Here is a 15343-nt window from a genome sequence, read left to right on the forward strand (position 1 = left end):
CGGCAACTGTAGCTCTGACTGGACCCCTAGCCTTGGAACCCCCATATGCCATGAGCGCAGCCCTAAAAAGCGGAAAAAAAAAAAAAAAGATAAATTTATAAAAAAAGGCAACAAATATTATCTATATTATAGCATTTTATTGAATCAAATGAGATAATCTATTCTAGAAATGTACATAAAGTTCTATGAATTTATGAGATGTTTAGAAACTACACTTAATTATTACTGAAATTGTTTTTTAAAAAAATCATTACTGAAGTCCAACAATAAAAACACTGATGAGAATGAACTCCAGTATCAAGCGTCAAAAGATAACATTCTAGTCATTTTAGAATGACATTGGGCATCTTCAAGCCAACCAGTCTCTAATAATAAAAACTGTTTTTATCTACAAGAGAACACTATGTAGAAGAGAATCAAAAGCTTCACAAATATCACAAAACTAAGTGATGGACAGACAGTATGTACAGCTGTCCCTTGGTATCCTTAGGGGATTGGTCCCAGGACCCTGAGGACCAAAATCTGACGATGTTCAAATCCTTTATATAGTATTTGCATATTCCTGTGGCAATCTTCCCATACATTAAAATCATCTCTAGATTACTTACATACCCATACAACGTAAGTATACAGTTGTAAATACAATGTAAATAGTTGCCAGCAGGAAGCAAATTCAGGTTTTATTTTTTGGAACTTTCTGGAATAGTTCGGATTAACTAAAGCACACAAATAGGTAGGAGGTATACTCACCAGGCTTAGGCTAAAGTACAATCAATTTTTTTAAAAGCTGGAGAGTGAGGTTTCCCTACTGATATCCATTATCCCAAAGTTAACAAGGAACCAAAACAAAGCAGAGAACATCCAAATAGCTTTGGTAGTTTGGTGGACCAATAGGCTTCAGATAGGTTGTTTTACTTAAGTAGTTTTGGTGTTATTACACTGACTTTTCAAATCAATAAATAATTAAAATAGATCAGGACAAAATACCTAGATTTGGAAAAATCTAATTATAAGCTTCTAAAAGTACTCATTTATACTTATCACTACTAATGTATATTTTTAACACAGAAACGTACATCTCTGCATCTGCTTACTATACTCAGACATGTTATCTGGCCTTATTGAACGCAGAAATTTGATGTATTCATCACTGTGGTATTTTGTCATTTCTTCAGCAGTGGCTTTATGGGGCCTCTGTGAAGAAAAATAAATGTCAGAACTGCAGAATTACAACTGGTTATATCAAATACAAAGTATACAATTTCCCCTAACGATACTCTCGAAAAAGAATTAGGTCTGTCAGGACAAAGTAGATAAAATTCTAAAGCTAATCTATATTTATACATGTGTGTTTTAGGAAACAGTAATCATAGCTAAAGATAATTCATATTCCTATAAAAAGATTAGGGAGGTCTAACACCAACTATGAATTAGTCACTCCTTTTATTTTAGTGGAAATAAGTCAACTCTTCTCAAGACAAATCCATGTTCATACACTCTCCTTTCTCACATTATCTTTATTAACCTTCTGCTCTATATCCAGCAATTTCATCAACGACCAATAAACTTCAGTAAGGATGAGACTCATTCAGACAGAATGGATTCATTCTCTATAGTCTGTTCTAATCTCTCTTCCTTTGACTATCCTAATGATCCTTGTTCCTAGGAGGGTAATTTCATTTATGACACTTCTTCCACAAGGCTTCCTGATTGGTCTTATCCAACTCTTCTCCAAATGTCTATATTTGAAAGAAACAAAGTCACATATAATGCACAACATTAGTAACTGCTTCAAGTCTTTCTTTTCTTCCCATAGATAAGAACTGTTACATCTCTTATCTGTTTATATATACTGTATCTTTTCTACAAAATCAATACTTTGTTTGCTCACTAACACAATGTTCCTTATGCCAACAAATATCTGTAGGATTAATTTTCTACCTAATTCTTTTGTAACAGCCTCAGGTCAACTCTTCAGAAGCACAGACAGGTCAATATTTATTGTAATAAAAATATTTACTATGATAAATTGAGTTGTTTTCCAGATATGTGAAAACCTGGGGGAGGGAAACTGCTTTTTAAAATGGTTGAAGGAAGAGGGAAAAAAAGAGACCACAGGTCCCAAACTCTCAAGTTTTCTCTGAAGAATAAAACAAAAAGAGGAGTTTGTTTTCTTCTGTAACTTTTCATCTACTAAATGCCCTCTAACTTTGAAAACAAAGTTTCAAAGTAGCAGTTTAAAGAAAAAAAAAAAAAAAATCAGTGAATATTTTACCAAAAAGCATACTCACATATATTTCCATCTTTCTATATAAGCCATAATTTAGCAGCAAGTTATGCGTCATGCGGATTCTATGAGGTTTCATGGGGTGACCCTGTCCATAATAATAATTTCCAATATCACCTAAAATAGAAAAGAGACAAAATGAACAATACTAACAAAAGAATCTTCATGAACTATCTAAATTTTTACAGTTCATCATCAGAAGGCATTTTTCACCTAAGTAAGCTTTATTTAAAATCTTAAATAAGGATTTTAGATTTTACAACTTTCAAACTGTATTGGTTTTCTACCAAGATACTACGCACGGAGTTCCCGTCGTGGCGCAGTGGTTAACGAATCCGACTAGGAACCATGAGGTTGCGGGTTCGATCCCTGACCTTGCTCAGTGGGTTAAGGATCCGGTGTTGCCGTGAGCTGCGGTGTAGGTTGCAGACACGGCTCGGATCTCAAGTTGCTGTGGCTCTGGCGTAGGCCGGTGGCTACAGCTCTGATTCGACCCCTAGCCTGGGAACCTCCACATGCCATGGGAGCGGCCCAAAGAAATAGCAAAAAGACAAAAAAAAAAAAAGATACTATGCACATTTTTACATGCCAATTACTCCATTAATACATTATGTCTGCTCACAGATTAAGGTAAGCAAGCTTTTCCGATCTTTAGTTTACCAAACTTTCTTATTTAGGAGCAACCCAAATAAAATACTTTTTACTCACTTATAAAAAAATTTTGTTCCTTAATGATATCTGCTTTTAGTAATCATTGGCAAATTCAGATGCTCAAGGTAAATCCTCTGAGTTTCATCAGTATGATCTAAAAATTTTACAGCAAATACTGCTTCTGGGATGATTCACTGGTGTCCCAGAAATTCTTTTTTTTGGGGGGGGGGCACATCCACAGCATGTATAAGTCCCCAGGCCACAGACAGAACCCACAGAGCATCGACTGAGCCACCAGATCCTCAACTGGCTGAGCCGCCAGGAAATTCCATTCCAGAAAATCTTTATAGTTGGTATTATTCTGGCTAAAATATTCTGTATATCCAATATCATAGTTAATAACAGAAATTTTGGCAACTGAAATTTGGATTTTAAGTAAAGTTTTGCTACGACAGCATATTTAGGACATTTTTTAAGGTAATAAGGATACTTTGTCTCATTCTTCATGATTAGAAAGTGATAACTCCTGGAGTTCCTGCAGTTGCACAGTGGTTAATGAACCTGACTAGTATCCATAAGGATGCAGGTTCAATCCCTGGCTTTGCTCAGTGGGTTAAGGATCCAGTGTTGCCATGAGCTGTGGTGTAGGTTGCAGACAAGGCTTGGGTATGGCATGGCTGTGATGTAGACTGGCAGCTGTAGCTCCAATTCAACCCCTAGCCTGAGAATTTCCATATGCCGCTGGCGCGGCCCTAAAAAGACAAAAACAACAACAAAAAGGTGATAATTCCTAACCTATCTTTTTATGACATCTTATATTCCAAGGTCTTAAAACTTACATGTAAGATTTTAAATCAAGTAACACCAAAATTCTGGATTTTTGTTTATCAAATTTCAAGGATACCAATTAAATACACACTCTCTTTCTAATGTAATGGGCGATTTTTACAACAGTCTTTATTAGAAATCACTTTCAGTACTAATTCTAGTTTTTAAGCAAGGAATTCTAAAATTTTGTTAGGACAAACTGATTTTAATGGTTTGAAGTTAATCATTTAGACAAGTTCATATAACAAAAACTAGGGATAAAGAATGCCATTAATTCATCTTCTAAATCAAAAATTCTTTCAAGATCCTGCCTAAACACACACCTTTTTCTGTTTAATGGAAACTAAGAATTCAGAAACTTTTGGTTCTTCTCTCTTCCATATTTTTGACAATAGTCCAGGATGAACATTCATTTTTATAACATAACTGTTTCTATTACTACTTGTTTTGTTGATATCACACCTCTCTAATTAACTCTTCATTTTCAACACAAGCTCTCCTCTGAAAACGATTCAAACATAGACATGGTCATTTAAAGGGAAAGCCATCTTCCTTAATGCAATAAAGCACGGGGACACTCCTCTGCATTTATCACAATTCAGAGGCTATGACTTCAGGAAAGTACCTTCCAAGCAATAAAGCTGTGGCCTACAGAGTGGCAGCACATATATACAGTTTCTTAAAAGCAGCTTGGTCTCAATGAATTCTTAGCTATGGAAAGCCCACTAGAGTTACAAAGCATCAAGGACCTAAGTTAATGCAAATAAGGTATTTCTAAGTTTTTTTCACTACCAAAAGAGATCACAAGAATAATAAAGAAACTCTTGTCTTCACATAACTTCCATCTGCCTCTGTGCAAGAATCATGAAGGTGAAATGTCTTTTAATATCTAGTCTTGTTTTTTTTTTTTTTTTTTTAGGGCTGTACCCAAGGCACATGGAGGTTCCCAGGCTAGGGGTCCAATCAGAGCCGCTGCTGCTGGCCTACACCAGAGCCACAGCAACGCCAGATCTGAGCCATGCCTGCAACCCACACCACAGCCCATGGCAATGCCAGATCTTCAACCCACTGAGCGAGGCCAGGGATTGAACCCGCAACCTCATGTTTCCTGGTCAGATTTGTTTCCACTGCACTACAACAGGAACTCCTCTAATATCTAATCTTAATATCAAAAACTCTTGCTTATATACATACTGAAAATCTAATGAAAAGCCATTACTAATTTAATAATGCAAAAGACCACAATAATTTATAAAAGGGAGAGTTCAGTTGCAATTTCACAGCAAGAGTGCTTGAAAAAAAGATGTTAACAGTATTAACACATAGAGAGCTTACTAGGAGGCGCTATTCCAAGCACTTCATGTGTACTACCTGTTAACCTTCTCAACAACTCTACGATACAGCTATTATTACTACTGTTCCTATTTTATAATAATGGGTGTCAGTGAGAAGCAGTCAATTGAGGCAGTACTATCAAACCACACAGTTAGCAAGTAGAGGATCTAGATTCAAACTCAAGCAGGCAGGGCAACTCTGCCAATTGAAAGTAGTACCTACCAGCAAAGTAGTAACACTTACAGTCATTAGAAACAAATAGTAGGGGGGAAGCCTGATAAGGACATAATATGGAATACAAACATTTTAATAAAGGCTTAGGGTCTTTTTTAATTTAAAGAAAATGACCATAGAAACGATGTGTATAATTCATCAAAGTACTTATTTTTTATCAACAAGGTCCTCAGATTTTATATGAACATACACATCTTTCAACAAGTTTTCCCGATACCTGGGGCCCCAGTTTCACCAAGAACATGCACACCACCTAAACGACACATCAGCAAGGGCAGCCAAGCTATGGATAACTGCCATTTGGTTTATGAAGAATTATTCAAGAATGTAATTTAAAAGAATCCTCTCCAACTTTTACCTGCTTAATTCCATCTCAAAATTCCCTACATTGCTGCTTTGTAGTCATCCACTTTTTTTTTTTTTCCTCTCTTTTTTTGCAGGTGGGGGCACACGTGTGGTTTATGAAAGTTCCCAGGCTAGGGGTCGAATCAGAGCTACAGCTGCCAGCCTACACCACAGCCACAGCAACGCAGAATTCGAGCCACATCTGTGACCTACACCATAGTTCCTGGGAATGCCAGATCCTTAACCCATTGAATGAGGCCAGGGATCGAACCCGCATCCTCATGGTTACTAGTCCTTTTCGTTACCACTTAGCCACAATGGGAACTCACCACCCACTTCTTTTTTTTTTTTTTTTTTTTTTTCGGTCTTTTTAGGGCCGCATCTGCAGCATATGGAGGTTCCCAGGCTAGGGACTGAATTGGAGCTGTATGTAGCTGCCAGTCTACACCACAGCCACAACAACGTGGGATCCAAGCTGCATCTGTGATCTACACCACAGTTCATGGCAATGCCGGATCCTTAACCCACTGAGTGAGGCCAGGGATCAAACCTGAGTCCTCACATATATTAGTCAGATTGATTTCCACTGAGCCACGATGGGAACTTAGCCATCCAGGTTTTTTGTTTTTTTTTTTTTTTTCCTCTCTCATTTTATTACAAAATAAATAAAATTATCTAAGAAATTTTGGGAAAAAATGGAGAATCAACTCATGCATAATACAGTTGCTGTACAAAAGCCAATGTGAACATTTCAAAATGTTTGTTACAAGGATTTTTTGATGTGTATTTTAAAGCATTACCATTTATTATCTTATATTTCCTGCTTTTGACACCAAGTAGTGTAATAAAACAATTTCCAGGAATTCCCATTGTGGCTCAGCAGACTGGGAACCCAACTAGTATACATGAGGATGCAGGTTCATTCCCTGGCCTGGCTCAGTGGATTAAGGACCCAGCATTGCCACCAAGCTGAGGTATAGTTTGCAAATGCAGCTCAGATCTGGCGCTGCTGTGGCTGTGGCATAGGCTGGCAGCTCTAGCTCTGATTCGACCCCAGCATGGGAACTTCCATATGCTGTAGGTGTAGCCTTTCAGCCACTTTTAAATAAAGATAAAATGGCTTTCCTTAGTTTTAGAAACTTGTGGATTTCATTCATCTCTTTTAAATGATCAGCAATGTAAATTGGGCATTTAAAATACTACCCCGATTTTCATCAAGTATCCAGAAAACTTAGTTGAAGGTGGTTCCTTGAATACAACAAACTTTGCCAATGTCAAGAAATTACCAAAAAGATTTAGTCATCTGCAAAATTTTCATCACTGCTCACTCTTCAAGAAGCTATCAGGGGAACTGCCACTGTGGCACAGTGGGTTAAGTATCAAAAGAAGCTATCAGACAACTGGCGACCAAGGTATACAATCTCTTTTATCTAAAGTTCTTAGGACTAGATGTATTTCAGATTTTTTTTCAGGTTTTAAAAATGTAATATGATACATATGCCATACATTATGTGATCTCCTAGAGTCTGGGGAGCATTCTTAAATCAAATAGTAACATTTTTGCAGCAAAAATGTCTGACTATTCACAACAGGTGTAATAAAGATCATAAATATTAATTCAGGTTAAGCATTTGATTACAAATAAGTTACAAAAAAAATTTTTTTTTGGCTTTTTCTAGGGCTGCACCCTCAGCATATGGAGGTTCCCAGGCTAGCAGTCTAATCAGATCTGTAGCCACCAGCCTACACGAAAGCCACAGCAACGGAGGATCCGAGCCAAGTCTGTGACCTACACAACTCACTGCAACGCCAATCCTTAACCCACTGAGTGAGGCCAGGGATCGAACCCGCAACTTCATGGTTCCTAGTTGGATTCATTTCCACTGAGCCACGATGGGAACTCCCAAAAAATTTTTTTTTCACTTTTCAGATAATATTGGATTTCAGGACCATGAAATGTACTTTTACCCCTAAAGGTAAGTTGACCAAAAAAAATGATCCAGGAAAAAAAAGAGGAAGTATTACTTCTGTCTTCCAGACTACATTACTTAGTCCACTAGAAGATATTAACACACTGACCACTTGTTGAAACATTCAGTCTTGGCTTCCATAATCCATCTTCCTGAATTTTACTACCACCTCACAGCCACTCCTCCACCAACCTTTAAATATCAGGAGTTTCTCAAGTTCACTCAAGTCACTTAACAAATCAAGAGCCTACCATATGCCATGTGAAGTCATGTAAGTCAGTGAAGCAAGAGCGCTGGCGAAAATCTTCTCTCAGGAATACATCACCTAGATGCTCAATTCAGGAATTCAGAAGCCATCCTTTATCAATCATCACCAAGCCCCAACTCCACTTCTAATCCGTCAACAAGTTCTATCAGTTTTACTCCCCAAACCTCCCTTAAATATGTCTATCAATGGCAATCACATTGTATGTGGACCAATATATACATGATATGTGCCTTCAGTCTTATAGTCTACTACTCTTTTTTTTTGGTCTTTTTAGGGCTGCACCCGCAGCATATGGAAGTTCCCAGGCCAGGGGTCTAATTGGAGCTGTAGCCACCAGCCTAGGCCACAGCCATCACCAGATCTACACCACAGCTGCGACCTATACCACAGCTCATGGCAACACTGGGTCCTTAACCCACTGAGCGAGGCCAGGAATCAAACTTGCAACTTCATGGTTCCTAGTTGCATTCATTTCCACTTCGCCATGACGGGACCTCCACATTCTACTCTTGATCATCCTTTCTCCACTTGCCAGATTCTCTCTTAAGAAACCTTCAATGGCTTTCAGTTCCCTGAATAAAGTCCAAATCTCTTACCACAAAGTCTTGTGTGGTCTGGCCCTTTATGACCTGGCCCAGCACCCCCCATGCCTTCCTTCCTCTTGGCTTCCTTTCTGTTAAGTGCACCAGGTTCTTTCTAACTACCCAGCCATGTCTTGTATAGAAGAATTTTTTTTTTTTTTAATAACAGCCACACCCACAGCATATGAAGTTCCCTGGCTGGGGGTCTAATCAGAGCTGCAGCTGCTGGCCTATGCCATAGCCACAGCAACACAGGACCTGAAACACATCTGTGACCTATGCCCTAAGCCGCAGCTTGTGGCAACGCCAGACCCTTAACCCACTAAGCAAGCCAGGGACTGAACCCAAACCCTCATGGACACTATGTCAGATTCTTAACCCACTGAGACACAACAGGAACTCCTGAGGGAAAACTCTTTCAAGGAGGTTGGCCCATTCTCTTCCTTCAGGCCTTCTCTTGCCTGATGACCTTATAAAGTTCACACTATCTAACGTAGTCTACCATTTCCATCTTTAGGACTTCAATCTTTTGTCTACCTGGCACATAGTAGGGACTTTAAGCTCATTTGATATTTCTGAACCCCAAAGTTGACTTCATTCTTACACTTCAACTTTTAAATCTGACCTTACCCATACTTCATTGCTATTACCATTCCCCAAGAAATGATTAACCCCACTCCCAATTTGTTTCCTTTAAGGATTTGTCAACGCAAGCATTTTTTAAATTTTTTGTTAAGGAGGGAGTCCCAGTCATGGCACAGCAGAAATGAATCTGACTAGTATCTATGAGGATGAAGGTCTGATCCCCCGCCTCACTCAGTGGGTTAAGGATAAGGATCTGGTGTTGCCATGAGCTATGGTGTGCTTGGATCTGGCACTGCTGTGGCTGTGGTATAGGCCAGTGGCTACGGCTCCAATTCGCCCCTAGCCTGGGAACCTCATGTGCCATGGGTGTGGCAATAAATAAATAAATAATAAAAATTTTGCTAGGGGAAATAAGTATTACTTTTTGTGGTAGCAGAGAAACCTTTTTTGTAACAGTAGTAGTAGTATCAGCAATAGTTCTACTCTGTGTCACCAAAAGAAAAAGGAAAAATCTCTTAGGTACCAGGTTTTAACTCTCCTTGAACATTAAAACTAGACAATGTACAAAAGGATAAGTAGTGGATTGAGTCAAACAGAGATACAAACCTATTTTCATGAAAAAATAAACAAAACACCACTTGTCCTGTTTGTAACTCAAAGTGGCTGAAAGAATTAGAGAAAATATTATATGAAAGTGCTTTATCTATATAAATGTAAGATTTTAATTTATTCATCAATAATGTAAAAAATTACTTAATTTAGGCTGGTGGAGGTACAGACATTAGCAAAATAGACTCTGTCCTCATGAAATTTATATTCTAGTGGGGAAAGAGACAAAAGCTGGGTGGCATAATTGATAAGGAGGAAAAACAGTATTGGGAATTAAGGTAATAGGGAAAACCTTCTCTGATAAGGTGAAATTTGAATGAAGTAAATGGCAAAAAAAAATATCTGGGAAAAGAGAATCCAAGTATATGAAAATCTCAGTCTTATGTTCTACTATGTTTAAATTAATGATGTGCAGGAGTTCCCGTCATGGCGCAGTGGTTAAGGAATCCGACTAGGATCCATGAGGTTGCGGGTTCGGTCCCTGCCCTTGCTCAGTGGGTTAACGATCCGGCGTTGCCATGAGCTGTGGTGTAGGTTGCAGACGCGGCTCGGATCCCGCGTTGCTGTGGCTCTGGCATAGGCTGGCAGCTACAGCTCCGATTCAACCCCTAGCCTGGGAACCTCCATATGCCGCAGGAGCGGCCCAAAGAAATAGCAAAAAGACAAAAAAAATAAATAAATAAATAAATAAATTAATGATGTGCAATTAAAATCACTGGTATTTATGAACTGCTGCTGTAATTCATTCAGCACACTGATTTCCCCCAAAGAAATGATTTCCAGGTAAGAACCCATGAAGTTATATCAAAGGCTATCTAGCAAAAAGGCTTTGACACCACTGTTACAAATAGGTCTAAGACAATCTGTTGGCTGTCAAGTAGAATTTTTACAATACCCTACAGTAAACTAAGTGTATTAGAAGACATGATCTTGGTAACTTTATATAGTCTTTGTACAGTGTTGAATGCTTTTTCTCTGAACTATTTATCTCCAAGTATTTTGATGTATCCTATCAAAGGAGGAAAAAACAGAGCTCAGAGCAATGCATATAGTTACATAAATTATGTATATATACAATCCCATTACACTGAATATACAGTAAAATGGTCAATAAATGTGATTTGACTCAAGCTTAAACAGTTAATATTTCTAGATAAAGCATTAAGAATATGAGTATTTCATCAGAACCTAACACACATGGTTTGCTAATTACATTTAAGTACAGAAATCACATCATTTTCAAATCAGAAGGGATCTCAGTGTCTACTATCATTTTATAGGTGGTTATTGACAATCTTGCAGTATATACTGGATGATCAAGATTTAGATATATGTTTTTGAGAATGAGTCATCAGTCAATAGCTGCAATAAGTAAGAACTTCTCTTACTTTTCCTCAAACACTAACGAACACCTCACTGAAGGCTCACTTGGAACCATTAATCCAGTGATCCAAAGAGTATGATACCAAGGACTACAATGTGCACAGAGAATAGTACATGTGTCTTCAGAAACTTCTTTGATTTGCTAGACAGTCTCTCTCTGTCACCAAGAATAGGCCTAATGGTCCCAGTAAGGCTAAAGGTAGGATTCCTATGTTTAGAGAACTTGCTACTTCACTCCTTTCCTCTTTATCTTTCTTCCTTCTACTACCAAGTTAAAACTAGCTACTCTAATCTAATAGATTATTAAGGCCATATTATTACTGATCCTACTCACTCCCAATCCAATTCATGTTGCACATTTAATTCTTTGATGCATAAGCTGCCTTACTTGCATCCTCCTTCCTTGCAAAAAAAAAAAAAAAAAAAAAAAACTATCACTACTTTTATAAACATAATAGGGTTTTTGTGGTGATGAGAATGCAAGCTTTTGGAATTAACTACACACAGCGTAATATACTATCATATACAAAGAATTAGCATAATGATACCTATTCAATTTAATAACCTCTACAAAACATGTTATTACCCCCACCTCCCCAAAAAGAACCCAAAGCAAATTCCAAATATAAGCAACTACAAATTCCATTCTAAAAATGAGGCAAGGAAGAGCCAGAGACAAAAGACAGATAACCTAACCAGGGATAGATATCCAAACATTCGGTTAGTTATACACCTGCTGTTGGCCATCAAATAAAGCTTTATAAAGGTCCACCATAAAGTACTGACTAGGTCACAATCACAAGACTACTCTTTCTATCAAGTCTGCATCCTGCCCTTGGGACCACAGCTTGCTCCCATTCCCTCAACAAAGGCTCATCATAAATGGGCCCAGGAATATACAGCTATTGATAAAACTGACGCTTAGGTGTACCTCCTGGTTCTGCAGTTCAAGCCTGGTGACCACAAGTTTCAAGCAGCTTACTTCTCCAGAGCCTATCACTGTCAGCAACTAACAGCTGTAGGAAGAGCATTAGCACTAGTTACTCCAAACTTTTAAAACCTTTGTCCTTTACCCCAAGACCCGACAAGAACAAATCTCTAAACCTCAGAAACAATATTGTTTTAAAAATTAACTTACACATATTGTTATTTACTTTCCAATTTAGCCAGGCAATGCAAGGAAAGGCCAGTGACTCAAAATATGCATGAATTCTTAAAGAAAGAACTTTAAGAAGCCTTATAATAATTCACGTTAAAATTAAAATATATCCCTCTCTCCACCCCTCCATAACGGCATAATTTCAGATCAATCTGTATCACACATATAAGCGGACTTCTCAAAAAACAGGTCTTTAAAACATGGCTGTTACTACTGAGTATTGGCTACCAAATACTGAACTATTTAAATTTCTTTTCCAAGATTTTAGATTTTTCCACAATGACACAGGTGGTTATTTCATATAAACAGGCATCAAAATAATTTATCCTTGCTAACTTGAGATATGGTACAGCTATTTTAAAATTAAAGGCAGATTTATTCTGACCTAGTCCTCTAAGATCTTTCCACCACTCTTTAAAACTTTGTGATTTATAATACACTGAATGTGGCAAAAGCATCCAAAATTTGTATTGCTTCATTCAAACTGGATAGACCTTTTCAGGTCATTGAATCTAGCTTCTTTGTTAAATTTTACAATTTCTTTCTAGGAACTATTTACCTACTTAAGTTAATGCCTTTGTGCAATCTGTAAAGCAGCTAACTACTCTGTTTAGTGTAATTTATAGCATCCGGATTCAAAAAGATTTAATGTTACTGCTCAAACTGCAATTGAGAAGAACCCTTTAAATTATATGACTTTTACACACTGTTCCATGAGCTCAAGACTATCATTATTTATACCAATTTCTGCACTACTCCTCAAAGTTTTCCTGCACCGCGACTCCCACCACCTAGAAATAGCCTTCGCAAGCTAGATGCCAATGCTAGCTTCCCTACACCTCCAAAGCAGGGTATATTTCCCGATCAAACAAAGAGCAACAAAGAAGTGGGTGGTAACCACCTCACAGAGGCAAGCCAGGACCCATCGGGTCTGAGCTGCAACACAAGCAGCAGCAGCAGCCCCACGCTGCCCTACCACCGTCTTAATTTCCCGAGAAGACTGACTACCTCCAACTCGAAAACCCTCATTTTTATTGAGGAAGTGAAGCTTTTTCATTTGAATGCTAAGAAAGTGGCGCTCAAAGAAAGCGGCAAACAAAGGAGAGGAAAGAAGCCCAGGCAAAACAGCGGTGTGAGTGTACCCCAAAGCGGACGTGGGCCCCCACCTTCAGGAGCTACTCTCCGCTACCCACCCTGGTTGAGGGGTCTGGGGAGAGGCCGGCGCGGAGGAGGGGACAGCCTTTCTCCGGCCAGCCAGGGACGGAGGGGAGGGAGAGGTAAGGAGGGATGGGGGCGGGAGGGGAGGGATGGGGGCGGGAGGGGCGGAGCTCTCGCGGCCGTCGGGCTTTGTGTGGAGTCTGGGCCGGGGAAGCTGTTTTGACCCGGGGGGAGGGATGGGTACAAGGGGCCGGTGCAGAGCACCCCCAAACCTCCGCTCCCACGAGTGGCGGGCGGGAGAGGCGCGCGGGAGAACCGTCTGCTTCACACCAGCACGAAGCCTGGTAGGCCGGCGGCAGTCCGGACTGCCGGAGGAAGACGGCCAGGAGGGAAAAGTGGGGCGTCCACTTAGCCCCTGGCCGAGACTCCTGGACGGCGCCGGGTCGGGAATGGGTTAGGATGCGGCCAAACATCGGTCCCTCCTTCTGACCTGAACCCTCGCACCTGGGACCACTCGCGACGGCTGCTGCAGAGCCCCGTGCGGCTCGAGGCCCGGCGCCGCAGCCCTGCCCGCTACCCTCCCGCCAGCCCAGCCTCTCACCATCATAGTAGTAGCAGACTTTCTTCTTGCCGCCTCCCTGACTGTACGCCATGGGCTCCCCGGCCACCGCCGCCGCCGCCGCCTCCGGGCTCGGACTCCTGCTGCTGCTGCTGCTGCCGCCGCGGCTCGGCGCCGAAAGAAAAGGGCTGGGGTGAAGGTTGAACTGGCAGTCCTGCGGGGAAAGGCAGGCCAGAGGGAGGCGAGGAGGGGGTGCCGGGAGGGCTCGGTACCGCCCGGCCGAGGGGCCGAGAGCGCGGACCGGGGGGTGGCAGCGGCGCCAACTCGCGACACTGGGGAGGGGGAGGGGGCAGCCAAACCACCTCCGGAGGCCGAGGGGAGGTGGGATGCATCCACTGCGACTCCACGGGGGAAGAGGGGACACGACCCGAGAAAGAGGCCTCTTCAGTCCTGGGTAAAGAGGCCTCCTAATGATGAGCAACTTGCAGAGGGCCGCTCCAAATACAGTCGTAAAATGATTTTTTTTTAAGGACAGGCTTTCTCTCCGTAAGTGGGTGAAGGAAGCGTGGAGCCGGATAAACGCTCCCCCCTTCGGCTCTTCGTACAGTGGTTGCGCCTATCCCGAGCCTGCGCAGTCGGCGCCTCCTCAACCGTAGCCCGGGCGCTTAGACCCCTTCCGCGACGTCCCACGCCGCTCCCCTCCCCCACTGTCGCGAAGCTCCTGCCCGGGCGGACCACGTGCTGCAAGCGCCGCAGGGAGACCCCTCTCTCGCACTCCTTTGGCCTTGCCGAATCCTCCAGGCAGCAGTCCACGGACCCTCAACCGAGTCTGCTTGAATTTCATTTATTTTTTCATTTTTTGCTGATTTTTGCTCAGAGGTTCTTATCTATTAAGGGGACCTGTTACAGATATTAAGGAGTGGAATGTACTGCCTAGGTTTGAATGGGCATTTTATGGAATGCATTTATGAGTTAGACAGGGTTCTAAGCATTTGCATTTATGATAGATTTCATTGATACCCATTTGTAATAGGTACCAGTTAACTCATTTGAGACGCCCAACAACGCTGGGATGTAAGTATTATTTCTAGTCCTTCTTTATAAATGGAGCATATTAAGGAAATTGGTCTTCTCAGATGTTAATGGTCTAGGGTTTGATTTGACTTTCTCCAAAATCTACATACCCTAGCTACTCCGTTATTACTGCTTCCGCTGGCTGGGCACTGGAAGATTGGAGCAGAAAGCTCAGAGAAAGGACTTTCAAAACTTGGAATTTGTGAATACCTTTGTCACTGTGTCAAGTCAACATTTATCAAGTAGCTACTCTAAGCCAGCCACTTTATAGGGGATTGACAGTCTGCAAAGGAGAACTCTTAGCTCACTCTACCATT

At 40.8% G+C, this 15343-nt stretch overlaps 1 protein-coding gene across 1 annotated transcript in view; it reads right to left on the bottom strand.

Moving 5' to 3' along the window:
• The window catches only part of HDAC2 (histone deacetylase 2), a 33885-nt gene extending 19574 nt beyond the window's left edge, over positions 1–14311 (bottom strand). The window contains exons 1-3 of the mRNA XM_001925318.6: positions 13995–14311; positions 2292–2404; positions 1077–1194 (exon numbers count right to left, since the gene is read on the bottom strand). Of these exons, the coding sequence (XP_001925353.2) occupies positions 1077–1194; positions 2292–2404; positions 13995–14046 (283 nt within the window). The 5' untranslated portion in view covers positions 14047–14311. The remainder of the gene's footprint in view (positions 1–1076; positions 1195–2291; positions 2405–13994) is intronic.

Source organism: Sus scrofa, chromosome 1 (assembly GCF_000003025.6).
Source record: "Sus scrofa isolate TJ Tabasco breed Duroc chromosome 1, Sscrofa11.1, whole genome shotgun sequence".
Taxonomy (NCBI): Eukaryota; Metazoa; Chordata; class Mammalia; order Artiodactyla; family Suidae; genus Sus; species Sus scrofa.